At 57.0% G+C, this 26,359-nt stretch overlaps 1 protein-coding gene across 1 annotated transcript; it reads right to left on the bottom strand.

The window, feature by feature from the left end:
- Positions 1-679: 679 nt before the first annotated feature.
- HHIPL1 (HHIP like 1) lies at positions 680-25,987 on the bottom strand. Its single transcript, XM_061182894.1, has 9 exons — positions 25,706-25,987; positions 18,319-18,965; positions 15,404-15,547; positions 12,671-12,999; positions 12,197-12,323; positions 10,056-10,201; positions 6,811-6,892; positions 4,288-4,370; positions 680-2,246 (listed from the first exon to the last, which is right to left on the bottom strand). The coding sequence occupies exons 1-9, from the start codon at positions 25,985-25,987 to the stop codon at positions 1,711-1,713; spliced, it is 2,376 nt and encodes a 791-aa protein (XP_061038877.1). The 3' UTR covers positions 680-1,710.
- Positions 25,988-26,359: the final 372 nt, after the last annotated feature.

The following is a 26,359-nucleotide window of genomic DNA, read 5'->3' as shown; positions in this document are numbered from 1 at the left end:
CAGCTCGTGTTCAAATTTGGCTTCCCCTTCCCTGGCTGGGTGGTCTCAACTAAGATATTTAAGCTCTGTGCACCTCAGTTTCCTCATCTGTAAAAGGGGAGGAAGAGGGCTGTTGTGGGGATTGAATGAGTTCAGGTATGCTGCACCGTTCTTAACAACGGTGCCCAGCACACAGGCCACACTCAGTGGCAGGGTTAATTGTGGTTTCCACGCGGGGCTCAGCAGGGTTAGAGGAGCCACAAGGGTCTGGGTCCCTCGCCCACCCCACTTAGGGCAGAGGTAGGGGGGAGTTCGAGAGGGCGACCCTAAAGCTTTTTTCTGCAGCCGCATACTCCACACTCAGCTTCAGCGAGCAGCTGGGAGACCCCGACAGGCTTCTGCCTGCACCATTTCCTCTGCCAGGCACACCACCCCTAGTGCCAGCTCAACTCCCAGGACAACACCCAGGTTGGGTTGGGATGCCCCACCCAGAGCCCTCCCCCACTCCCCCGACACGGGCCATATCCGGTCCTCACTGCCCGGTGACCATCTATCTGCTTCCCCTCCCTGGCCCCCTATCAGAGGCTGAGCCCAGCCATACTTGATGCCCCTTGACCGGCCTGGCATGAGCCAAGGCTGAGGCCCTTAGTGGGCAAAGGAACTTCCACCTGTGAGCAGGACGGAGGCTGCAGGCCCAGCCCCCTTCTCCCACCCCCTCCCTCAGCTTCCAGGCAGGTGTGAGTCAGAGAAACGAGGCAGGAAGGGGGTTTGTAAACAGTCACGCTGTTGGCACGGCGCTGGGTGACAGAGCATCAGTGGTCTCACTGGGTCCATAGCCCGGTCGGCCCCCGGCGTTGGGCTGAGGAGGCAGAGGGTTCCCTGGGATTTCACTGAGCAGGGTGGGGGGGGAATGGAGATGGCAGAGGTGGCCCTGGCACAGGCTTGAAAGTGGAGAAATCTGAAGCCTCACCAGCGACCGCGGTGCTTGGAGTGGCTGGGTCCGGCGTGACGCTGAGGCCCAGAAAGCTTCTCCCGGAAGTCATCCAGTGCTCCCTGCCAGCCCACCCCGGCACTCGCTTCCTCCTAGGCAGCCTGACCCTCGCTGGGGCAGCCACAGCCCAGGGGTCACCCTGGACCCATCAGTCTGATGACTTCCCTTGGCCCTACTAGATGCCTTCGTGTTCTCTTCAGCAACTCTGACTGCCAGGCCACGGGTCCACGCCCTCTGGGCCACGTTCCTCAAGCCGTGCTCCAGCTGGTCTGGGGCCTTCCACTCCCCACCATGGGCAGGGCAGGCCCGGTCCCCGCCCTCCACCCACCAGCTGTGCCTCTGTTAGTGCAGCGAGGTCATGTCCGCCCTTAAAGGGCAGCTGCCCTCAGTGCTCAGGGTTCTACCAGGCTGTGTTCCTGCTGCTGCTTGAGATGCTTGGAGGTAAGCAAAGAACACCGCAGGCTGCAACGACACACCCACGGGGGCCACACGGATCCCAACACGTACTGCGGCTGCGTGTTTCAAAGACACGTGGGCAGGAACACACAAAGAACACGCGTGCACTGCACGCACCGCATACGCATCCACAGGACAGCATTACAGACGGGCCACCCCTAGGCCACCCGCCACGTTCCCCTCCACCCTCGGACTCGGGCGCACGCACCAGGCGCGCACACGGTGGATGGGCTCCGGACGCACGACGGACAGCCAGGCCGGCCAGACAGACAGACGATGCTCGCCTACAGATCGGGGTCCTCGTGGCTGCACACGACGCCGGCGTCCTCCTGGTGGCCGCAGTTGTGGGAACCCAGGCCGGCGTGCGCACACTCCAGCAGGTTCCGCTCACTGCCTGTGCAGCGCACATCGTCCAGCAGGATGGGCAGCGTGTGACCCTCGCCGAACTCGGCACGCTTGGCGGCCCGCACGGCGTACGCGAAGCCCAGCTGGCGGCACACGACGGCAGCGCCCTTGGTGTCCCAGGCGTCATCGCACACGGTGCCCCAGCGTCCGCCCGCGAACACCTCCACGCGCCCGCGGCCTGGACTCAGGCCCGCGGGCCGCACCAGGCGCACGGCGCCGTTCGAGGGCTCGGGGACCTTGGTGCCCAGCCGTCCCCGCCGCCGCCCGCCACCCCGACGGCGCCCAGGCCGCGGGGTGGGTCGTGACGGCCGCAGGGTGGGCGCGAGTGGAGCGGCCGTGGGGCGGCTGCGGCGGGGAGCCTTGGTGGGCGCGGGCGCCGTGGGCCGCGGGGTGCTCTCCGTCCTCCGGATGAACTCTATGCAGAGGAAGAGCCTGTGTTCGGAAGGACCCCAGCCGCCCCAGCCCAGCCCACGCGACCCCACCCCACCCTGGCTCTTCACCCTGGAATGCAGACCCCAGGGAAAGATGTCCTCGTTCTGCCCTCTACTCAGACCCTGCCGGGGGCGGGGGGTGGGGGTGGAAACTGCAGTGGGTGGAGGGCAGGCCAGCAGGATGGGAACCAGCCTGCCTGGGGCCCCTCTGGTCCGGTGAAGCCCTCCCCTCCAGGATCCCAAGGCTGCTGGTCCCCCTGCCCATCACAGGGTGGCTGGTTAGGAGCTCTCTAGGTGCGGGGCTGTGGTCCACACTGACCCCTGCCCATTGACCCCTCCACGGGGACCTGGACTCATTAGGTGTCGGGGAGCTGCGGTGGGTGATTCCCTTTGTCCCTGTAGGACGTGGCCCTCACGCTTGGCCCAGGTCAGCCATAGGGCTAAATGTCACTCCACATCAGACACTCTGCCAGGCACTGCCTCTCTCAGGGGAGGTGGAAACCCCAAACTGCTCCGTTACTATGGGCAGGGATCCCGGGGCCACCGGCCAGTCTCACTTGGAAAACCACTGAGATGGGGGCTGAGAAAGGGCCTGGATACAAGACCAGGTGCAGGCTGGGGCCAGAACATGGGCCAGACGCTCCCCCAACCTGCACCCTGGCCCCCACTCCACCCACAGGGAAGGACTTCCAGCTCCCAGGGCTCTTGCTTCTCCAGCTGCCTTCACTGCCTAGGCTGCCCTTCCCCGACCTCTGCAATGCACTTTCCTCTCCATCCAGGCTCAACCCTCAGCCTCCAGGACCTTCCCAACCCGCCCCCTCCACCCCCAGCTCTGCACTGCTCTGGGTCCCCATGGCGCCCAGCACAACTTCTGTCACGGGGCCTGGGACACTAAATGACCCCTCTGTCTGCCCCAGCCAGGACCGGGCCTGGTCTGACTTCTTCTGTGGTCCCAGCGTCCAGCACAGAGCGGGTAACTAACAGAAATGCAGAAACTGCTGAATGAGTGAGTGGAAAACTCTGCCAAGGCCCCAAACCAACTGCAGCTGGACGTAAATTCCCCAAACACCCAGCTTCCCCAGCCTTCCTCTTCCTGGCGGGGCACCCCTTCCTCAGGGCCGGGTACCCCTCCACCCACCCAACCTCCCCCTCTTCCTGCCCCCCACCCCAGTCTGCCAGCTGGAGACCTGCTGGGCACGCTCAGCCCACTGAAGTATTTCCTTTGGCCCACGGGGCGGTTTTGAAAATTGTGAACTAGTTGCCAATATTTTCAAATCGGGAGATTGTACAATAACAACCCAAGAAGGCAGGGACCATATCTGCTTGCTCAGCATTACAGCCCCAGTATGAAGCACATATATGTGGTGGATGGATGGATGGATGGATGGATGGATGGATGGATAGTCTGCTTGTCTTGAGAACTGGAAGATCTGACAACACTAGGTCTCTCTCTCTGTTCCCACCTAGCTTGGACCCAGTGGAACAGCCCTCTCCTCGGGCCATACCCTCTTCAGGTGGCCCCAGATCCCATGGGTGGTCATTGTGGCTTTGCCTGGCCCTCAACTCATGAGGATTTGTACCCCTCTCTCCCCACCAAGCTCGTCAAAACAGAACCATCGTAGAGCAGACCCAGCCCAAACGCTCCCCTAGGCGCCCTTGCACCTAGAATAACTCATTCCAATCTTGCTCACAATATAGATATACCCTCTTGCTCTGTCCCTCCCAAGAACTCTGAGTGAACCTTGCCTGGGACCAGCTATTTCTCCCTTTGCCATGCTCGTTGTGAGGCCTGCAGCCCCTGGGAGCCACCCACCGTGGCCTGGGTCTGGCAGACACTGCATGAGTGAAAGGGGGTTTAAGCAGTTCCACCCACTCCTAGTATCTCCTGTGTACGGGGCCCAGGGCTGGGCATGGGGGCCAAGGAAGGGCATCCAGGCCCAGCTGGGAGCATCCACATCTGGAAGAGGGGCAGCGGGTGTGGGTTGCAGGAACTCCCACTGTGTCCCCAGCTTGGTGGACCCTTACCTTCTTTGGGCACGAAGTGGATGAGGCGGCTCCGGACCTTCACCTGGGCGGGTTGGATCTGACACTTGCCGGGTGGTGCCCGTCTGCCGACACACAAGAGGTCATGAGTCCCACCCTGGGAGCCCGCCCTGAGCATGTCCCTCCGACATCACCTGCCCCCTGAAACCAGGCAGGAAGGGAAAGGGCAGGTGTGCGTTCAGGCCTGGGCACGTGTGGGTGTTAACAACAGTGGCTGCTTATGGAGCAGTGTCCCTGCTGCTCTATGCCTCCCAGACCCCAAGAGTCCAACCCCGGGACAGGAACCCCCTATAACAGCCTGCCAAGTGCCCGCTCAGCCTCTGCCTGAAGAGCAGGAGGGCCGGTGGCCGCTTCTAATTCACAGCATGAAGCGTCCTTGGGATGTGATCAAATGTCACAGTCCTTCTCCCCAGCCTGCCTGCCGGTCCAACTCCTGTAACTGTCACCACAGCCCCATTCCTGCACTTTACCCTGGTCCCCATTCCCCACAGCCTCTGAGGAGGGTTTCTCTCTGCCCCTCTGGTTCTGGGATTTCTGGTGATACACAATCAAAGGGAAAGATTAAGTCAATCTAAAGAATAAAGTGGGGAGAGAGAGAAAGCCTCGGGGCTGGCAGCAGAGCTGAGGGCTCTGGGGGCCTTGGAGTGCGAGGTTGGAGAAGGCTGGGAGAGAACAGAGCCTGAGAAGGGTTGCCAGGGCTATGAATTGGGTCTCCTTGGACATCTTTGAGGGGCACAAGTAAGGAATGGAATCCCATTTTAATGAGCTTCTGGCCGTTGATCTGTGAGTCTTTGAATGGGACCGACCCTATTCTGGGACCAACCCACGTGGGTCCAAGACTTCAATGGGTCCCAAGAGCACGAGGGGAAAGCCCAAGGGCTGAAGCAGCCACGTGACCTGGGGTGGCTTTCAGACAGCCCTGGCAAAAGAGGGAAACCGAGGAGGGACGTGGGCCATTCCCCCTAGAGGCTGAAACACAGCCCAGCTCACACCCTTCTCCAAGCTGCAGAAAGCGTGGGTTTTCTGGCTGCTTTGAACTCCACATAATAGCCACACGCTTCAGACCAACCCAGCCGGGTTTTGTTCTTTAAGGAAATTACATAAAAATTTTTGTCTTGCCAAAGGGTAGGAGATACACCAAAAAATGCCACAGTGGTTATGTTTGGGTGGCAACGGATGACCCCACCCTACCCCCTCTGCTTCCCATTTCTTCATTTTCCAAATGTTCTGGAATGACGCCCCTCCGCAATATGTTGTGGATGCACAAAATTACATGGATTCCAAAAGAGAAAAATGAAAAAAGGGATGAGAAGGGTCACGGAGGGAGGGAGGGGACGGGGGGGTCTAGCCCGTTGCTGGCTCCTCCCACCCACGAGACCTTGAGCAGAAATCCCTAAGCCTCGGGTTCCCTCTGTTGCGCGGGGGCCATGAGCCCAGAAGGATACTGCACAGACTAAAGGAAACAGTGGGTCTCAGGCAGCATCTGGCATGAATTAGGTGATATTTCCTTAGAGAAGCACTCTTTTTTCAAAAACTGGAAATAACCTAAGTGTCCAAGGGATGGTCAGGCAATCACGGTGCAGTGACTCAACAGAAAATTACGCCGCCATCAAAAAGGAGCCTTCTGAGGGCGACGTTGCAACGTGGAAATGTTTATACAAAATAAGGATAGACCTACGAAGAAAAATGCAAAGTTTGCCTGTGTTGCTCCACGACGACATAAATCCAAAGAGGGCCGAGACCTCGGGGAGAGGAAAGGAGCAAGCGCTTATGTTTTTCTTGATAAATAGTTATGTCAGTAATTAATAGCTTTGTGCTTTCAACAAAAAAGTGTGGTAAACAAGGAATGTCTGAGAAGCTGTCACAGACTAGAGGAAGCTAACAGGACATGATGACTAAATGCAATGTGGGATTCTGTATGGGATCCCGGAGAAAAGGACACTAGGGAAAAACTAGAGACATCCTTTTGTTTTTAAAGTATGGAGTTACCTCAATTTAAAAAAAAAAAAAAAAAAAGTGTGGCATTTAATGAATAGTAATGTACCAATATTGGTTCATTAATTGTGACAAATGTACCATGATAATGTAAGACGTTAAAAATAGGGAAAACTGGGTGAGGGGTATATGGGAAACTCTGTACTATCTCTGCAACTTGTCTGTAAATCTAAAACTGTTCTAAAATTTAAAAAAAGAATTAAAAAAAAATGTGATGGTGGGGCCCATATTTATGGGCCCCCACTGGTATCTTTGGTGCCCTCCTAGCATGAATAGAACTGGACTTTGAGGCTGGCAGATCGGTTTTGAATCCTAGATCTGCCCCTCACCAGCAGTATGAACTTAGCTAGTCACTTCCACTCTCTGGGCCTCAGTCTTCTCATCTGAAAAATGGGCATATTAACCACAACCACCTTAAGGAGTGGTAGAGAGGGGAAATGAGGTAATGGAGGGGAGGGCTCCTGGCAGACAGTAGGAGCTGAGTTCATGATGGGGGTGGGGGGGGCTCACCTGGAGGGGTCGATCATTTTGTAGACAACCCCACGTGCCACTGTGGCACTCGGCACGCCCGTTGACATGAAGTACAGCTCCCCTTGGACAAGAAACGAGGCAAGAAGTGAGAACACTGCCTGGAATACCATCCCGGCCAGCCCCACGGCCCCACCTCAGTTCTGAGGTGCACCCCAACTTCAGTGAGCCAGGAGGGGAGATGCTGCAGGTCAGTGTAACTCTCCAGTCCCCAGAACTGGAAACCGAGGCTGAGAAAGGCGTCCAGATGTGCCCAGGGGCCTCTGCAGCACAGCCTCCCGGGCTGCCGGCTGCTCTGCCCGGACCCTCCCAGGCTCTGACCTCTGGACTCTTGTCTCCTCCCTGGTGACCCAGCCCCACCCCTGGTCCCTGCCTGGGTTTCATGCCCAGGACCACACACCTCTGAGCACCAATGGAGGTCCACAGCCCAGCTCCCCACTGACTGCTTACTGATGACTCAGCTTCCTCATCCCCAAAATGGGCCTGCCTCATAGGGCTGTTGTGAGGATGAAAAGAGCATATAGTAGATGCTCCATCAGTATTAACTATTATTGCTGTTGTTATTGTCATCATTGCCCAGGGTCCAGGTCCTGCCAAGTCCTTGGGGACACAGTATCTCTCCACTGACCAGCAGGCACCTCCCAGGCAAGTAGCAGGGGCAGAAGAGTTCGTGCTTGGGGAGCCTCTAGTGTGAATCCCAGCCCCTGCACTTGGCCCCATGTGAGCTCCAGCAGCTCCGGGACAGCCCCACTCAGAGCCTCTGTTTGTAGAAATGGAATTATGAGCACCTGGTGCCACGGATGCTCTCAGGGAAATTGAGTTCTCTGCTCTCTCCCCACCCCCATCCTGCCCCCTGGCCCTTGTTGCCACAGGTACCCATGCCCAGGAATTAAGCTTCATTATTCTCAGCTTCCAGATGAGAAAACAGAGGCTCAGAGAGGTCAAGTGACTTGCCCAAAGTCACGCAACTGGTGAATGGTTAAGCAGACCTGGAACTCAGAAACATCTGCTGTCCCCAAGCCCACGCTAATGTAGGAGATGTGGTAGCTGGGAGGCCCAGACACAGGCCACATGTGGCTCAATGTGATGGTTCAGCCATGCTAATACCTTCCGTCCTTGTAAGAGGCAGCGGAGAGCTCTCCCAAGGATGGGGGCAGGGGTGGTTTCCCCAAGGAGAGGCCAATACAGACAGTGAGAAGGGAGCTTGAAGGAAAGCATGTCCCTGGTGACTGGTGCAGTCAGGGAGGGCTGCATGAGGGAGGTGTTTGAGAATCAAGGCCCAGGAAACCTGGGGAATTCTGGAAGGGGAAGACACTTGAGAGGTGACCTGTGCAACTGGGGTAGACCAGCTGTGGTGGGGAGCTGGGGGCTGGGGAGGGCAGGATGCTGAGTGGTCAATGGCCCCTGACCTCCCTCCAGGAGCACCAGCCCTGCCTTGGCGGGCAGTGGGAGCCGGGGCGGGGGGCAAGTTGGTGGGGGGAGGAATAGGTCCACAAGGTGTGATGCACCCCGTGGGAGGGAGCAGGGCCCCTGGCAAGCAGGTCCCTGCTGGAGAGTCCATAGGCACAGCTATGAATTTGCATGTGGCTTTGAGCCTTAATTCCCTTCCTGGGCTTCTTTCTGGAGAGAAGCCCTTGGGAGCAGCCACTGTCTCCTCCCTGGCTGTGCAGCCCTCCTTCACCCTATGCTCCAGGAGCTGGAGCACCTCGGAGCTCCCCGCACGTGCTGCTCCCTTGGCCTGGATGCCCTTCTCCATTGTCTGCCTTTGCCTGACCAAGCTTGAGCTTGAGGTCCTGCTCTGGGAGGCCTCCAGGGGCCAGGCCATGTCCAGTGCTCCCCACCCCACAACCAGGCAGGAAAAGTCAGCCTCAGTTTCCCCATCTGTAAAGTGACAGCATTGGACCGGGCGCACCCCAAGGCCCCATCCAGCCTTAATCTGTGGGAAGCTCCCAACCCCTTGCACGGGCAGGGAGCCCCCATGGCACTGCTAAGCCCTGCCCAGGGCCACACTACCCTCCTGGTGTCTGCGGTATGGACTGTCCCTGGAGGACACTGGGCCAGCAGAGGTCCTTGTTTTGCAATTTGCACGTGTCAGAAGATCAAGCAGAGAGGCAGAGGCCAGAGGGAGCTGGGAGAGGTTTGCTGGCATCAGCCCCCCAGGTCTCTGTGCCTTCCGGGGCCACCTGCCCAACTCACCAACATGCTATCCCTGGGCTGTCTGTCTTTGAGGGGCCTCCTCCTGGCTGTCCATCCCTTGGTGTCACTCAGAGGGCTGAGGAAGGGCCCCCTGGGAACTGCGCTTTCCAGGCCCTCCTCTGGGTCTGGGCTCTGGAGGGGGAGGAGGGTGGAGGGAGGGCATCTCCCCCTTCCAAAACATGTTAACCCCCTAACGACCAAAAGAAATGGCTTTCAAGGGCCCAGTGGGCTCAGGGAGGGTGGTGGGGTCTGAGGCTGCCCTTTTGAAAATTTAGACTCTGACGGGTATCGGTTCAACAAAGGTTTCCCAGACTCAGGCCTGGGGGCTCTGGGCACTGGGCCCTGCAGGGGACACCTCTCGAAAGGCCCCTGGGAAGGCGTTGCCTAGTAACCTGGCCAAGCATCCACCAGGCCCCACTGGGGGCCCCTCAGCTTTTGTCCAGGGACAATCTGGGGCCAAGGACAAAGGCGGGATCCAGCCTCCATGGTCCTTCTTCCTCTCCCCTCCCCCTCTGCTCCTTGCATTGAAAACACAAGTGCCTGAATGGGGGACCCACTAACAGGCAAGAAAGCGGTGCCCACCACTTTCTGAAGACAATGCGGCTTCATTTATAGGCCCCGATACATTTGCCATCAGGAACCCAGGGAGCTGGAGGTCCCCAGGGAGGCACTCTCCCCCCACCTGCCTGCATTTCCACCATCACAGATCCTTTCCTGGTCCCATAACTGCCCTGGACTCTTACCTGTGGGGTCACGCTATCCCTCCTAGCAACCCTGCCCAGGGTGAGAGGTGGGGAAAGGGAAGGACGGGGACCACTGCTCCCATCTTCCAGATAAGGAAATGGAAGCTCAGATGAGTGAGAACTGACACCGAAGCAAGGCTTAAGCCCTCTGAACATGTCACTCTCCAGCCAGAAGGTGATTTCAGGCCTGAGATGCCATCCCTCGAATCCCAGGCCAGAAGGACCCATGGGGTGGGGCACAGTCCCAGGCATGGGCAGCCTGGATGGAGAGGCCTCAGGAGCGCTCACCGGCCTCGTCCTCCGCGAAGGAGATGATGTGCGGATAGTAGTTGTTGATGAGGCCCGGGAACGCACAGGTCTGGCCACGGCCCATGCAGATCTCATTGTACCGCCACTGGCCTGTCCCCAGGTTCTCTCGGAGGGACATCAGACGCCTGCAAAGGAGGATGGGCTGTGGGGTCATGCCTGGCCGGGTGCCCGAGGGAACACCACCCACCAATCCATCCATCCAATCATCTATTATCCATGCAATCAGGACCATACATAACTTGCAGGGTCCAGTGCAAAGTGAGCATTCAGGGCCCCTTGTTCAAAAAGTACTAAAGATTTCAAGACAGTAACAGCAGAGCATTAAACCAAGCATGGGCGCTTCTGAGACGGAGCCCCGTGTAAGCGCACAGGCCGCACATCCATGAAGCCGGACTCACGTGCAGTCTTTACTGAACACCTGCTACGTACCAGGAGAAGCACAGGGGTGAACAAGACCAGCTTGGTTCCTGCCCCCTCAGCTCAACCCCACCTGCTGACCAGCAGGAGACAGTCAGGAGCTGACTTCCAGTTCAGAAGCCTCCAAGGCTGGTGCCCAGGAGTTTCCACATACTTTGGAGCTGCCTCCACTTCGGAGAGTGAAATGGAGAATTTGACATCTTCAGAAAATGTTGATCTTGTCCCTTACTCCCTTCTATGCCTGTCAATCACCTATTGATACTTTCAGGCCCTGCTCGGTCATCCCCTCCTCTGGGAAGCCCTCCTGACTGCCCCTGTGCTGGGCTTCCCCAGCACTGCTCACAGGCTCTCTGAGGCCGGACTCGAGTGGACCGAGTGTGGGTCTGTCTCCCTGACTTGGGTACGAGGTACTCTTCAACTCTGTTGCTTTGGCCCTGGCACGAAGCCTGACCCAGCAGAGGGGTTTGGGAAGTGTTGGCAAAATTCATTGAATTTCTGTGTTCAGGTGGCTTGGGCACTCCTGGGGGACGGCAGAAGGGAAAAAGGAGAATTGGGGTAAAAAAAAGGAGTTTCATCTAGACCCATTTTCCAGATGGGATAACTGAGTCCCAGAGGAAGACCCTGAGCTGGGAGAAGGACCCAGCAAACAGAGGCCCAGGTCAGGGTTCTCTGTCAGCTCCAGCTGTAGATGCACTGGCCACAAAGCCACCCTAGGTCAGCAGCCTGGAGGAGGTAAGAATTCTACCAGCCTCGAGGTTCCTTATTTCCTCTCCCGAGGGACCCAGTTCAGCTGCCCTTACATGGAGAGGCTAGGGTGGGAATAATTAAGAACTGGTGGTCCAGTGGTTAGAATTCCACGCTTCCACTGCAGGGGGCCCAGGTTCAATGCCTGGTCAGGGAACTAAGATCCTACAAGCTGCACGGTGTGGCAAAAAAACAAACAAACAAAAAATTCATTTCACATGAGGCTGGAAGGGTCCAACAGACCCTTCCACCTTATTAGACAAGCAAACAAACAAACAAACAAAACACAGAAATTGAGCACATTCTAGATTCTAAGTGCTGTATATGTATGAACAGGTCTCAAACAACCCTAGTAAGCAGGTACTATTATCATTTTGCAGATGAGGAAACTGAAGCACAGAGTGGTGAAGTAACCGGCTCAAGGTCACACGGCTAATAAGCGTGCCAGGCTTTGAACATAGGCCATCTCAGCTGTACTTTTAAGCATCATGCCAGGTGTATAGCTTCCCTGGGCCTCTCTGGTCCTCAGGTTTCCCCTCTATACAACAGGAGAACGAGATGGTCATGAGTTTCCATAAGCTCCCCTGGGGAGAGAGTCTGACCCACAGCAGGCTTGGGAGGTATGTTCTACCCCCTCCGAAACCTGTTTGGGGTGTGACTCATCCCAACCCCTCTCCCACACACACACACACACCCTCTAGGGGCTCAGTGGGTGGAGGCAACACTGCCATAAAGCATGGGGATCGGGCAGCCAGGCTCCACGGGCCCCACAGGCAGACCTCAGCTGGAGCCCCAGCTCCCCTCTCTCCAGCAGGGTGACCTCTCTGGCCAGCTGGTGCAACGGCAGGTCCTGGCTCCCAGGAGCCAGATGGCCCCGGGGCTGTCAAGGGTGTTGTACACTCCCCCACCTTTCACCTCTGCAGTCCCTGCTCCCTCAGAACTGTTGTCAGGCCACTTACCCGCTCATGAAGTCTCCGAAAATGTAGAGGCCGTTCAGGTTCGGGTACTCGCAGCCCCGGTAGACGTAGCCCCCAGTGACCGACTTGCCCAGTTTGTGCGGGTAGGCGAATATCGGCAGCACATCATCTGCAGGGGCGGGAGAAGCTGGGGTGAGCCTGCAGCCGGCTCCCAACAAGGCTTCTTGGGTGGTCCTGAGTCTTGCGGGGGGTGGGGGGTGGGAGGGGGGACAAGGGGGGAGGAGGTTCCCAAGAGGGCCCGAGATGGGGCCCCAGACAGTCAACCAGAAAGGGTGGTGTTTCAAGTTTGTAAAGCGGGGGTAGGGGGGTGGGGTTGGCATGGGTTTGCGCGGGCAAGGAAGTCCCGGATGGGGGCGCGGTTGGCCACGGAGGGAGGCGCGGGCGCACAGCCGTGGAGTCGGGGGCAGATCCGGGGAGACAGGTCCTCGAGGGCGCGGGGGGGCGGGGGGCGGTCACCGAGGGAGGTGTTGGCACACAGCTTGCGGTCGTAGCACTCGAAGCCCTCGCGGGCGCGCCAGCCGTAGTTGCGGCCGCGCTCCACCAGGTCCACCTCCTCGAACTTGTTCTGGCCCACGTCGCCGCAGAAGAGGCGCCCGCGGCCCGCGCCCGACGCCGGGTCGCCGCGGTCGAAGGAGCAGCGCCACATGTTGCGCACCCCGAGGGCGTAGACCTCTGGCCGTGCGGCGGGGTCGCCCACGAATGGGTTGTCGGACGGGATGCGGTAGAGCGGGCCGCGCTCGTTGCGGTCCACGTCGATGCGCAGCACCTTGCCCAGCAGCGCCGACCTGCGGGCCGGGTGAGAGAAGGAGCCGGCTCGGGGTCTCCTCGCGCCAGGGGCTCGGGCACCGCGGGGCAGGTGCGGGGATGGGGGTGCCGGGGCCCGGGGCCCACGGCCAACCCAGGTGCAAGGAGAGCCTCGGCTGTGCGGCCAGAGACCCCGGGTTCACGTCCTCCTCAGCCACTTACCAGCTGGGTAACCTCATTCATTCATTCGACATTTATCGGGCACCTTACCAAGTGCCAGGCCCTGTCCTAAGTATTGGACATACATACCATCTATTGCTTTGTTTCATCCTCACAACGAATCTTTTAGGTAGGTGGGTGCTATTGTGATCCCCGTTTTACAGATGGGGCAGCTGAGCTCAGAAAGGTCATAAAACATTCCCAGTTGCCACACCCCCAGTAAATGATAGGAGTGGGATCCAGCCTAGGCAGCCTGGCTGCAGAAATCCAAGCTCTTTACCACACTTGCTAATCTCCCCGGACCTTGGTGTCCTCCGCTGTGATATTAGGCGGTCCCTCTCTTTCCTGCCTACTCACAGGGTTGTGCTACAGGGTGAAAATGATACCAGAAAAATTACTCCTATTTACAGCTTTCTTCCAGCACCTAGCACCGTGAGTGGCATGTAGCAGGTGCTCATGAAGTGTTTGCTGAGTGAATGAATGAATACCTGCAATCAAAGTCAAGTGCCCCACACAAGAGTACAGGTCAGGGCAGGGAGAGGGGAGAGAGAGCACCTCAGATCTTAGCAGGAAACGGGAGGCTGGGGTACTTGCCATCTCTCTCATACACCCCCAGGGCCATCGCAGCATGTCAGAGAGCCAAACAGGCCTCAGAAGCGGTTTAATTCACCCCACACTCCACACACACCACCCTGATCTCAAAGATGAGGCAACCCACGTTCTGAGAGGGGGACAACTTGTCAGATCCCTCAGGCAGCTCTGGACTGGAAACGAGGTCACTCCTCAGCACCATGCAACATCAGCTTCCGGAGCCCTTGGAGCGAGGAGACCTCAGGATGTGCCCTCCAGAGCCACGCAGAGCAGGGTGCAGCCCTAACCTCCATGCAGCCACTGGGGGTGAGCAGTTTCTGGGTCTCATTCGTTGCATAACAAAAGTGACACATGATGGAAGCTGCAACGTGCTAAAAGATGTACGCCCTCTTCATCTGTGATTTTTTGATGCGCTTACTTACTGCGTGGTTTTCCCCTAGCTGTTAGCATTTTGGTGTACTCCCTTTGGCTTGCTTTTCAAGACAGGACTGGCCGGTCCGCCCATTTGATGCAACTGTGTACCCCATCATTCTCACATAGCATCAGCACCCAAGCATTTCCCTCATCATTAAAGATACCTCACAAGTATTCTCTTTCATGATCATAAAACGCTCTCCCCCAGTAGATGCCCCACAGTTAATCCCCTATTGTGGACTTCTAGGTTTTGCCCCAGTGAGTTCCTCTCATACGCTCCAGTCTGCTCAGCACCAAGCTACAGATTACTCCCTGGAGCCCATACACCACGCACCAAGCTTTGATATGTAAGTGGGCAAAACTCATAACAGCAAAATAATGTTTTAAGTCCTGTCCAATTATCCACAAATCCTTAATTTCTATTTTCTCAACTTCATCTCCAAATACATCCCAAACATGAGAAAGCTGCAATGATTCTTACACTGTCACGTATGAAAGCACAAGTCACGAATTGGGAGCACTTTAATTACTGTAATCAACATCATACTCTCTATTTTTACTTTCTGGGCTGAGGAAGGTTTTGTGATTTTGACTAAGAGAATGGAGGAGGCTGCCCTGAGACTCCTGGATATCCTCATCTATATGCACGAGACTCGTGTGTATGTGTGTGTGTGTGTGTGTGTGTGTGTGTGTAAGGAGGGGAATGGTGGCAGGCCATCTACTCAAGTCCAGAAGTGAGGAACTGAGAGCAAGACTATGCCTCAATTTCTGGGCCATCTTGGGTGACCCTTGGGGCAGAAAACCCACATGCCCACCCATACAGCCCTGCTCCAACCAGCCCACACTCCCCATTAGGTCTGGAAAACACCCTTTTCCTTCCTCTGGCTCCAGCAGGGCTGGGCAGACTTCAGAGAAAATCTGATCTTCCCAGAGGCTCTGTGATGTCACCTCTCAGGTACCCATGACAACGTGATCACCTTTATTCTTCATGACTAGATTATTATTATTATTATTCTCCCCATGGGGATTCTTCTTCTTCTTCTCTAACTGATGAGAGGAAGTGACTGGGCTCCCCAGCTGGCTCGCTGCAGACTGAGCTGGGGTCCAAAGCCCTTTCTACTACCCTACACTTCGTGGCCGAGGAAGTAACCCCCCCTCCAGGATAGTATGTAAACTAGGAGTATGTAAAACAACCCACCAGCCAACCAAATCAGAACATACTTGTTTTGGGCATTTCCAAACTTTCCAAAGGGGTCTCCAGCCATCCCGCCATCTCCAGTAAAGATGTAGAGGTACCCATCATCCCCAAAGAGCAGCTGGCCCCCATTATGGTTCGAGGCTGGTTCTTCGATCTCCAGGATTATCCTAAAAGAAGATAATCACCCCGCCCCCCCAAAAAAAACCTCAGCCAAAACACAAAACAAGATCACAGCAATAAAACCTCCTCTCCCCTGGATGCCATTTCATAGTTGGAAAGACTTTTCAGATCCTTTATAGCAGGTGATTTTTATAAGGATCTGGCAGGCTGGGCAGGAATAATTCACACCATTGTGCCAATGAGAACCGAGAGGCTCAGAGAGGTTGAGCAACTTGCCCAAGGTCACACAGCCCATAGATAGCAGAGCTGGGACTAGAACTCAGGACTTCTAGTTCTGGTCTAGCGCTTTTTCCACTCTCCCCACAGCTAGCACCTGCCCTGTTAGGATCGAGCGAAACTGTTGACCCAATCACTGGCACAACTGGTTCTTCATCATAGCTACCCACACACCAGCCACTTAAGCCGAGCACTTCTGACACACTCTCTCATTGATTATGTGCTGTAGCTTCTAAGGAGGTGGGCTGGATGGTGTGGGTTGTGCTCAGTCACACTCACTCCTCAGCAACCTCCTTTACTGCCAGGGCGGGAACCTTCCACCATACTGCCAGCCAGCTGGCTTCCGGTTAGGGGCTTGCCAACGGAGGATGGAAGGCAAGGAGAAGGGAGGGGCCACATTTCCCTGGTTTCTGGTGCTGCCTCCAGAAGCGGTGGTTGCAGGAAGGGCAACAGTGGCTGGCAAATATGGACTCCTGGGTTTCCACCCAGACCTCTGGGTACCAGGAGGGGCAAAACTCAGCAGCACAAAGACGCTTTTGCCTTTTGTTCCTCTAGCTTCTCACAGGAACTCATCTTTAGGTAACCTGACCGTCCCTTTTTCCTTCTCCATCCCTCCCAATCCCTTTGTAGCCAACTCCCTGTACTAAATTCCCTCTGATCGAAAGGCTTAGGCTGGTTTAGGTTTTCCAGGATTGGTGACTGACTTGCCAAGCCCTTATTAATACAGATGAGAAACCCGAGATACAGAAATGTCAAGCAACTTGAACCCAGGACTTTGAACCTTCAGAGCCAAGACCAGAAGCCTTTCTATTGTGAGGCCAACACACACGACTTGGTAAGTCATACACAACCCCAAACTCCAGGTCCTCCTTGGAGAGGACAGCTCAGACTGTCGGTCATCCATCTCCCATTGGGGTCTCAGCCCTGAGAACAGAGACTGACAGCTGACTCAGGCAAGGATGATCACTCACTCCTGGCTCTGCCCTGAGCCAGCTGTGACTACTTCTGCCCCTGCAAGAGTCAATTTCTAGGCTTGTACTTGTGAGGTCCCCGTAGAGCCTTTGCTGAACCCTAACTCTGCAATATATTCATCTGTTTATTTTGTGTTCCACCTTCAGTCTTCATCAGGAATCAATTTTTAAAAGTCACCACTGAAGACACATCCACTCTGTCCCTCTCTCTCCCCTCTGTGAGATCCATGTGATAAACTTGGCCTCTCTTGGAGAATTGGTTGTGCAGCCTCATATAAGGTAATGAGAATTATGTTTTCTCCTTTTGTCCTGGTTGCCAGGAAGCTCACAGGCAAAATCTACATTAGACCTCACATTAGCCAGCATATTTAACTCCTTCTTTTTATACGTTCAATATCAAGAGTTTACAATTTTATTGAACGCATGATGTGCTATTATTTGTCTATTTGCCCTCAGATCAGTCCTGGTCCTCCCCTTACATGCTCCTCTACTTCAGGGGGCCAGCTCCTGAAAACTACATTTCCCATACTCCTCGGCTACGTGGCCTCCAGCTAGGTTCAGCCAGTGGAAGGCACTGGCCAGAGACTGGAGGGCGGGGAGTGGGGAGTAGCGGGTGGAGAGGCAGCAGTATTTCTCCCTCTCTCTCTCTGTCTGTTTCAGGCAGTGTCTTGGCAGTCCCTGCACCTCCTACCTGGCTCCAGCTCCCCCAACCCAGGTCCACCGTGGTTCCAGCTTCAACCAAGTGGCCCCAGCTCAGGGGCTCCAGTAACCGCACTTCTCACAGCCCAAGAGACAGAGGCAGCTCCCTCCGGTTGTTAAACTCAGAGTTGCCTCCCTTCTTCCCCAGGTTGCTCTTTCATCATTTCCAACACCCGAGGAACTAATTCCCAGTATGAAATTCTGCCTATTTGAGTGACCTGGTACAGGATTTATTTTCCCATTGGAGACAGATTATGTATGCCCTTCTTGCCAGGCTAGGTCAAACCTGTTTTGAAAACAGTTGGGGCATAACTAATACCCAGAGAGCAGGCTGGGTGTTGAGAGGAGCAGAGGCCTGGAGGCAAGGAACGGATAAACCTGTTGGGGGAGGGTGGGGAGGAGAGCAATCTGCCTGGGGGGCAGAGGGTCCAGGTGAGAAATAGGAGGTGGGGCCAGGTGAGACTGGGGCCTTGGGGCCAGAGTGCCCTGGTAGGAGCAGTGGGTTGGGCCTGGGAGGGAGGCAGACAGACCAGGGTTCCAGCTCTGACACTTCCTAGCTGTGTGACCTAACAGTCCCGTCACCTCTCTGAGCCTCCACTTCCTCATCTGTGAAATGGGGCTGTATGAAAACCAAATGAAACGCACCATCTGAAGTACCTGATCCAGGAGCTGGACATGACCTGGTGATGTCTGTTTGGCAACTGCCCCTCCCCTGACCCCAGAACAAGGGGTTCGGCCCCCTCACCAAGCGTGACATTCAAAATATTTCACAACTCTTGGGGGGCACAACTCCAATTGGCCACATGTGGTCACGCCAGTGCTCATCCATGCTCGCGGCCCCGCCCCTCCCGCCTGGGCTCCCGGGGAACCACCTCTCTGAGTCGTGGTCCACAGCGTTCACGTCATCCTCTGAGACCCTGAACTCGCTGATGCGTATCCACTCGTGGAAGCCCACACCCACTGAGTAGTAGACGTAGAGCTTGCCATTGTGCCGGAAGCCGGGGTGGAAGGCGAGGCCCAGGAAGCCCCGCTCATCGCCCTCCCAGGGCGAGGTGAGCACGGCCCGGCTGATGTTCAGGAAGGGCTTCTCCAGCCGCGAGCGGTCGGGCAGGTAGACCCACACCAGCCCCAGCTGCTCGGCCACGAAGAAGCGGTGGGAGCCGTCCCGGGCGTGGACCATGGCCACGGGGTTGCGCAGCCCATTGGCCACCTCCTCCAGGCATAGCTGCAGGCAGCCCATGGCGTCGGCCACCACACGGCCCAGGTTGGAGTTGAGGTTCTCATTGACCAGCAGGCGCGGGAAGCAGTAGTCCGTGTCGTCCAGCGACAGGTAGCGGCAGAACTTGGCGCGGTTGCCCTCCAGCGTCCAGAGCTCGCGGTCGGCCGACAGGTGGCGGAAGAGGCCCCGGCACGACTGCCACAGGTCCAGGCAGTAGTCCTCGCAGAGCCCGGGCACGGTCCTCAGGGGCGTGGACGGATCCTCCGCGTCGTAGAGGTGGGCCGCATACGGCGAGCATTCCTGCACAGACAGGGATGGCTCAGGGATGCTCTGGGGTGGTCTTACCAGCTGTGTGACCTCAGGCAGCTCACCCCATCTCCTAGAACCTCAGTCTGCTGATCTGTAAAATGGGAAGACGCCATCTGTCCATTACCACCAACTGTCTCAACTACAGCAGCAGCTACACAGGGCCTGTATCTCCTCGCCTTCATTCCTTCTCTCTCGCCTTGATGCTTCTGTTAGAATAACCACATTATTACTGCTACTACTAACATCAGCATCAGGAGCTACTCTTAAGCACCTACTGTGTGCCAGAAAGGATCTGAGGCATTTTTATACACTTTCTCTTTTAATATGCTGCCTCCGTCCTATACCTCCATGATTCACTCCACTTTTTAAATTTTTAAAATTAATTAACTTTTTTGGCCACACCACATGGCACGCGGGATGTTAGCTCCCCGACCAGGGATCGAACCTGCATCTCTTGCATTGGAAGCACGGAGTCTTAACCACTGGACCACCAGGGAATTCCCTCACTCCACTTTTTTTAGATCCCTACTCAAGAGACACCTCCAGGAAGTCTTCCCTGACCACCCATCCATCACCCCCATCCCCTCCTGGCCTCTGACTCGGCTTAAAAAACAAAAAAACAAAATCTTAACATTCCCTGATATTATTATAAAATCAATGTGTTTACATGTTTATTGTCTGCCTTCCTCAGAACCTAAGTTCCACGAGGGCAGGAATTTTGCCTGTCTTGGGCACTGCCGTACCCCAGAGCCTGAGACCATGTCTAGCACATACGAGGCCCACAGTGAATACTAGGGATTGTGCTGAGCACTGACCCACCCTGACCAGCCCTTAACGGGGAATAAGGGCTCCTCCCTCCATTATTCATTTAATCATCACAAGGGCCCATGAAGGGGGGCTTCCCTGGTGGCGCAGTGGTTAAGAATCCGCCTGCCAATGCAGGGGACATGGGTTCGAGCCCTGGTCCGGGAAGATCCCACATGCCGCGGAGCAAATAAGCCCGTGCGCCACAACTACTGAGGCCTGCGTGCCTAGAGCCCGTGCTCCTCAACAAGAGAAGCCACCGCAATGAGAAGCCCACGCACCGCAAGGAAGAGTAGCCTCCGCTCGCCACAACTAGAGAAAGCCACGCGCAGCAACAAAGACCCGACGCAGCCAAAAATAAATAAATAAATAAATAATTAATTAATTAAAAAAAAAAGAGCCCATGAGGGTGAGAGTGCTACAGACGGGGAGACCCAGGTGCGGGTCACCCAGCGCCATCGGTCAGCACGGAGGATCTGGGTTTGGTCTCAGGCCGACCCCGTCCTCCCAGCACCGGGGAGGCTGGTGCATGTACACGTGTGAGTGCGTTGATTACACTCATGCCCACATGTCCCCCTGACCACCGGGACCCCCTTCCTCCATCCCTAAGTCACCTTGGGCTCAGCCCCTCCCAGGCAGGGCCCTGGGGCTGTCCTCTGCTGCCAGAGCTGTTGTTCTGTGAGATAAATGAATCAGGAACCCCCCGGTCCCCGGGCACCTCTTCAGACCTTCTTGACCTCACTGGTCCTGGGATCTACAGCCGTGGCTCACCCCTTACCTCCCTCCGAGGGCATCCCCATTGATGAGACGCTTGGGACCCCACTCATCTCCCACGTGGGCCCTATCCAGAATGTGGGGGAGTTAATGCCTGATGTGGCAGACCTTTGACCCTTGGGAGAAGGGAACTGATGGATAACTTGTTCTGCCCTCCTCCTCCCCCCCCACCCCAGGACAGTCCTGATTCACGGTTTGTGTGGTTTCTTGGAACCACAGTCTTGCCAGTTCAAGCATCAGCCACGTTTGGCAGCAGCTGACTCGCAACTGCATCCTTGACTGGGCTCTCCCTCTGCCCCTTGTCACTTCTGCTTACAGCGTCCTCTCACCCTAATAAGGGAAAGAGCCATGAGCTTTGCCCCAGGTTCTGCTTTCTGGGAACCCAGGCAGTGGCAACCAATGTGACCAGGCCTCTCCCAGCTTCAGGCTCCAGCACCCACCACCTGAGAGCTGAGAGCCCCCCAGAGCAGAGGCCTTAGCACCCCAGGCTCTCTAAGGGACTCCCTCGGTTAGAGCCTCTGACCTGAGCATATGTAACTGCTTATGTGTCTGATACCCCCCGCCCACCCCCTGTGTGAGCTCACCAGGCCAAGGCCTGGTCTGACTCAGCCCTGGGCCCCCGAGGCGTCAGGGGATGCTCTTCCCGCAGCAGGGGAGGCGCAGACAGGCACACACTCCCCCCTCACAGGCAGGGCCAGGCTGGGTTCCAACAGGAGGCCCTCAGGGGCGGAGGGTGGCAGGCTGCCCTCCTGACTGTGTTCTCAGGCTCCTGGCCAGGGGCCGTACCCTCCCTTTACACGATTGTGGCTTTTGGTCACACCACGGCCTGTCCTCCTGGCCCAACTACTGCTACTGAGGGCCACTTGGTGACGTGCTTGTGGGTCTGGTCAGTACTGCCCAGGCCCAGACAGGGAGAGCATTTTCACATGTTCCAGACGGCCAGGCCCTGGCCTCTGTGCAGTGCCACCTCTTCCACGGTTCCCCTGGAGCCTCCTGTGAGTCCAGCCAGCAGCCGTGGGTGGACCAGGGAGGGTCTGTGTGCACACACGCCTCATTTAGTCATTGCGAGGTAGGGTCATTGTGATTTCTACTGTATAGATGAGAACCTGAGGCTTAAAGGAGGCCAGGCGCCAAGAAGTGGCCAAGCCAAGGCTCAGACCCAGGCCTCATGATGCCCAGACCAGGGCTTTTCTCAGATTACTCAGCAGAGTTTCATTCAACAAGTGTTTACTGGGTACCGACTCTGTGCCAGGCACTGTCCTCGGCTCCAGAGACACAGTGGGGAGCAAAACAGACTTCTGGAAGCCAATCTGAGTGCCCTCCACTCATCAAAACCACACCCAGAACTAGAGGTGGAGCAGGGAGGGCCTCCAGGGAGCCAGGCTGGAATTTCAGCATCCATGCATCAAACCACTGGGTCCGGCCAACCCTTACTCATGACCCATGCACTCTTACTTACACACAATACAAACCTGGTGCCCAGGCCTGAGTAGTCCAGAGCAGGAAATGACAAGAGGGTGCAGCGGTCGCTGCTCGCAAGGAGTTCAATCGGCAACTAGCCTCACAGTGGTCGGTGAGGGGGAGGCAGCAGAAAACCCATGGAAAACCAACCCAGTATCACATGGCTTAGCTGTCTGGGCCTTTCAGCACAGGCGCAAACAGCCTGCCCACATTATCGCCCCGAGGTTGCCAATGTGCCGTCGCTGACACTCAAGAGCCATGGTCCTGAGTCCCAAAGGCTTCTTATGTCCACCGTCTACTCTTTAGGAAGACCAAGTCTTTTTTTTTTTTTGACTGCGCCATGCAGCTTGTGGGATCTGAGTTCCCTGACCAGGGATTGAACCCGGGCCCTCAGCAGTGAAAATGCTGAGTCCTATCACTGGACCACCAGGGAATTCCCCAGGAAGACTGAGTCTTTGTACACAATATTCTCTTATAGGACGTTCCCTCCTCGCCCGCTTCTGCATCTGGCAAAACTCCTATTCATGACTCAAAGCGCAACTCAACGGTCTTCCCTTACACCTCTATTCTCTCAGGGCCCTGATTCCCGCAGCCCTTGTGGATGCTCCTATGGACAGCTCTCTGTCCATATCTCAGACACAACAGTCACCAAACTGTAATTCTGTAGCTTGCAGTGCGAGCTCTCCACTTCTGCTGTCACCTCCCCACCGCTCAGCTGGTCTGCTTGACTAGGACTTAATTATCTCTTTGTGTGTCCACCCCATAGGCTGTGAGACCATCCAGGGCAGGGACCCCAGGGCCCAGCACATGGTGGGGCTTCCAGAAGGCAGGCAAAGTGATTAAGAGAGGGGCTTTGGAGTCAGAGCACACTGGAGACTGAGTCTACCATTCCCTGAGTGACCTTGGGCAATTTCCTTACCCTCTCTGTGCCTATGTCTTCATCTATAAAAGGGGAAATAATTCCAACCTCATAGAGTTATTGGGAGGAATAAACTGAAATGATGCATGTGTTTGTTGAAATAATGCTCAGACAATATGGACTATCAAGAGGCAACTCAGTGTTCCCTCCTCCAAAGGCTTCCCTGACTTTTTCAGGGTAAGTGTGGCCTTTCTCACTATGGCTCCACAGTCACCCTTGGGAAGCCTTTTGGCCATTCTGGTAAGTGTCTGTGTGTCTGTCTCCTGAATTGAACAAGGGGACTTTTGAGACTGAGCTTGCTACTAGCCAACTGCCTCTGGGCCCAGCACCCAGCATAGGGCCAACTCCTAACAGGCTCCGAGGAAATGTCTGCCCAGTACCTGAGCCTGCAGAGCATGTTTTGCACAGACTTCTATCAGAAACCATGCTTTGATGATTTTAGGTACTTAAAGAGGCCACCTCAGTTACATGGGAAGTTCGTTATGTGGACTGGCTCCCACCAACCTGGGACCTGAGCTGCCATGTGTCACAAGTTGTCTCTTCTCCCAATGACACAGGCATCAGATGGACGAGGGCAAAGCCCCAAGAAAGGGTCTAAAGGGGCCAGGAGGGACTACTGCCCTCTGGCGAAGGAGCCATCCTGGGCATCTAGAGGAGTTGTGGGTGCCAGCTAGGGGCAGGTTCGGGGAGGGACTTTGGGCGTAGGCATGGTTTCATGGTCTCTCTCTCCATCTGGAGTCCAAGCAGATGTGGATCCCTGAATGCCGTCATTGACTGAAACTTGTAAATAAGGTACCTTGGCCACCTCCCCTCGTGGAAATCAGGAGGTGCTGAATCCAGACGCAGCCTTGGCTTGCAGAGAATACCATCCCCCATCTAGTACTCTCCTTCCCTCCCTCCCACGAGGCCCTGCCAGGGAAACTGTGATCCAGCCTCGGGTGCACTCTCCAAGCTTGCTCCAGACATGAGGTCACTCCCAGAGATGCCTGGGGTGAGATGCTAGTGGCCATTCTACCACTGCCTGCGCAAGGCCAGGCCGTGCTGGGAAGGTTCCCAAGGAGAGAGGGGAGCCTCCTGCCAGGGGAGGGGTAGCAGGACTGACCCTTCCCTTCTCCCTCCTCAGACCTGCACACCTTTGGGCCCTGCTGAGCCTGGCACATAGTAAATGCTCATTTAAAAAAAGTGGCGTGGATGCATGTATTCTGCTATGTGACCAGGGTGGGAAGACCACCAGATCTGGTCCCCAGGAGTCCCCAGGCAGGTGAGCTAGGTGGACACGTGGCCAGACCATTCCGGCTCCCCTGAGATGCACAGTGTGTGCTCAGCAGAGTACAGCAAAGCACGGCGGCCCGCCCCCTTGCATTCTGGAGCTCCCCAGGGTCTGTCTCCTTGTCTGCTCCCAGCCCCCCCTTATTTCTTACCCAGATGGCCCATTCACATGGCAGTGATTGTGGTCCAAGTGCCACCATGGCCACCACTGAGTTGTGTGACCACCAAGCAGGTCCCTGCCACTCTGAGCGTTCCCTGAATCAGCCTGTAGGCCCCACTCAGTCCCTGCTCAGGGCTGGGCAGCCAGTGGGGACCAAGGAGGCACTAGAGAAACCCAGGCAGAATCGTCCACTGAGCCCTGAGTATGTGTCATTTAGTCTTCATGGCAACCCTGGGGGGGAAGCTAGGATCGCCCCTGTTGTAAATATGATGCAACTGAAGTGCAGTGATGACCTGCCCAGGGTTGCAAAGCCAGGAAGTGGCAGAGCCAGGATCGAAACCTAGTATGTCTGAATCTAAGCCAGCCCTCTCGCTCCTCCCATCAGCGCCTGCCCCTGCTGGCTGAAGGCTACGACTCTGTGCTGTGTGGGCAGGACCCCTCCACGCATGGGCCCTCTCACTGCCCAGGTGCTGGGCCAGGGCCAGCCTTAGGACTTCTCAGCCTTGACCCATTGTCGGCCAGGGGTTCTGGTCAGGCACTCCGGAATCAGGAAAGCGAACAGCTAAGGCACACTCTGGTGTGAGCAGAAGCAGGGCCTCAGCCCTCACAGGGGGCAGAGGGGTTTCACCAAAGGGATGTCACTGGGGTGGTCCTGGAGGATGAGAGCGCCTATGCCTATACCGGGTGGGAGCGCCATCCCAGGGAAAGGGCACAGCACAAACCAAGGTATGGTCTGGAATCACCTGGGACATCTCAGCACCGGGGGTCACCCAGGATCAAGCACCAGTGCACGTCAGGATCCCGGAGTACTGAGGGGCTGTCAGACAGCTCCTTCAGGTTGGGGGAAGGGCCCTCATTGGGAGCAGTGTCCCCCCAAACCCCTCGACAAACCCAAGTCCAGCGCTTTGACCATGCCCTCTGCAGGGGTCTGCGGCTCCCATCCCCCCGGGGGGCAGCGCAGGGGAGTCCCGAGCGGGACAAACGCTTCCCACCCTGGTACTCCGACAAGGGCAGGGCTCTCCAGGGCCGCGGCACTGGGGGTCTTTAGGCGGTGCCAGGGCAGAAGAGCCCCCCAAACTCTGAGGGAGTGATGACCTCATCAGGAGGGGAAACTGAGGCCCAGAGAAAGCCCAAGTCACCAAGCTAATGATGGCAAAGCCCAGAGCCATCCCAGGATGACCGAATCCCTGCCCCGTGCCCAATTACTCCTGCCGGGGGCGGGGGGGGGGGGCCTCGGGTTCCAAAGCCCGCCGCCCACTCTTGATCTTCGCCCAGTGGGGTTGCCAGAGCCGACCTCCCATCTGGGAACTAGGCCCCTGGCGCGCGCCCCGCGCGCCCGCTCACCTGGCACAGCAGGTCAAGCGCGTAGCCGGCGCACTCGGCCCAAATCGCGGCGTCCACGCGCGCCGCCAGGGCCCCGAAGCGCCGGGCCAGCGCCGCGTCGTGCTCGGGAGCGCAGCAGCCGAATGCCGAGTACTGCGCGCAGAAGCGCAGCGGCTGCGGCGGCCGGAAGGGCGGCCTGAAGTCCAGGCACTGCGGGTGAGCCGCGGCCCCGAGCGCCCGCAGCGCCAGCAGCGCCAGCAGCGTCCGGACCCCGGTCCCGGCGCCGGCCCGCCGGCCCGCCATGCCGCCGCCCCGCTCCGCCCCGGCCCGGCCCGGCCCGCGGAGGAAGAGGCGGAGGGAGGGCACCCCCGGCCCAGTGCGGCCCACGAGTAGCCGCCGGCCGCGCCCTGAGCGCCCGCCCCTCGCCCCGCCAGCACCCTCCCGGGGCGCCCGCCCCGCAGTGCCTGGGGTTTGGGGACCTCCCCTGCTAGGAGGTCACCTCTGGTCGGGGACGTCCCGGCGGGACTGAAGGAAGAGGGGCGCGGTGCAAAACTCGGAACTCGGCGCAACCTCTGTTCCCGCCGTTCGGGCAGCTCCTTCCTCCTGGACCTGGAGTCTTTCCAGTTACAATGGCAGTGACCCGGCCTCCTGGGGCCTGGGTGCGGACTGTGTTTC

This window comes from Eubalaena glacialis, chromosome 2, assembly GCF_028564815.1.
Source record: "Eubalaena glacialis isolate mEubGla1 chromosome 2, mEubGla1.1.hap2.+ XY, whole genome shotgun sequence".
In the NCBI taxonomy this organism is placed as follows: Eukaryota; Metazoa; Chordata; class Mammalia; order Artiodactyla; family Balaenidae; genus Eubalaena; species Eubalaena glacialis.
The sequence above is the reverse complement of the archived record's forward strand: the minus strand, read 5'-3'. Positions and strand labels throughout refer to the sequence as shown.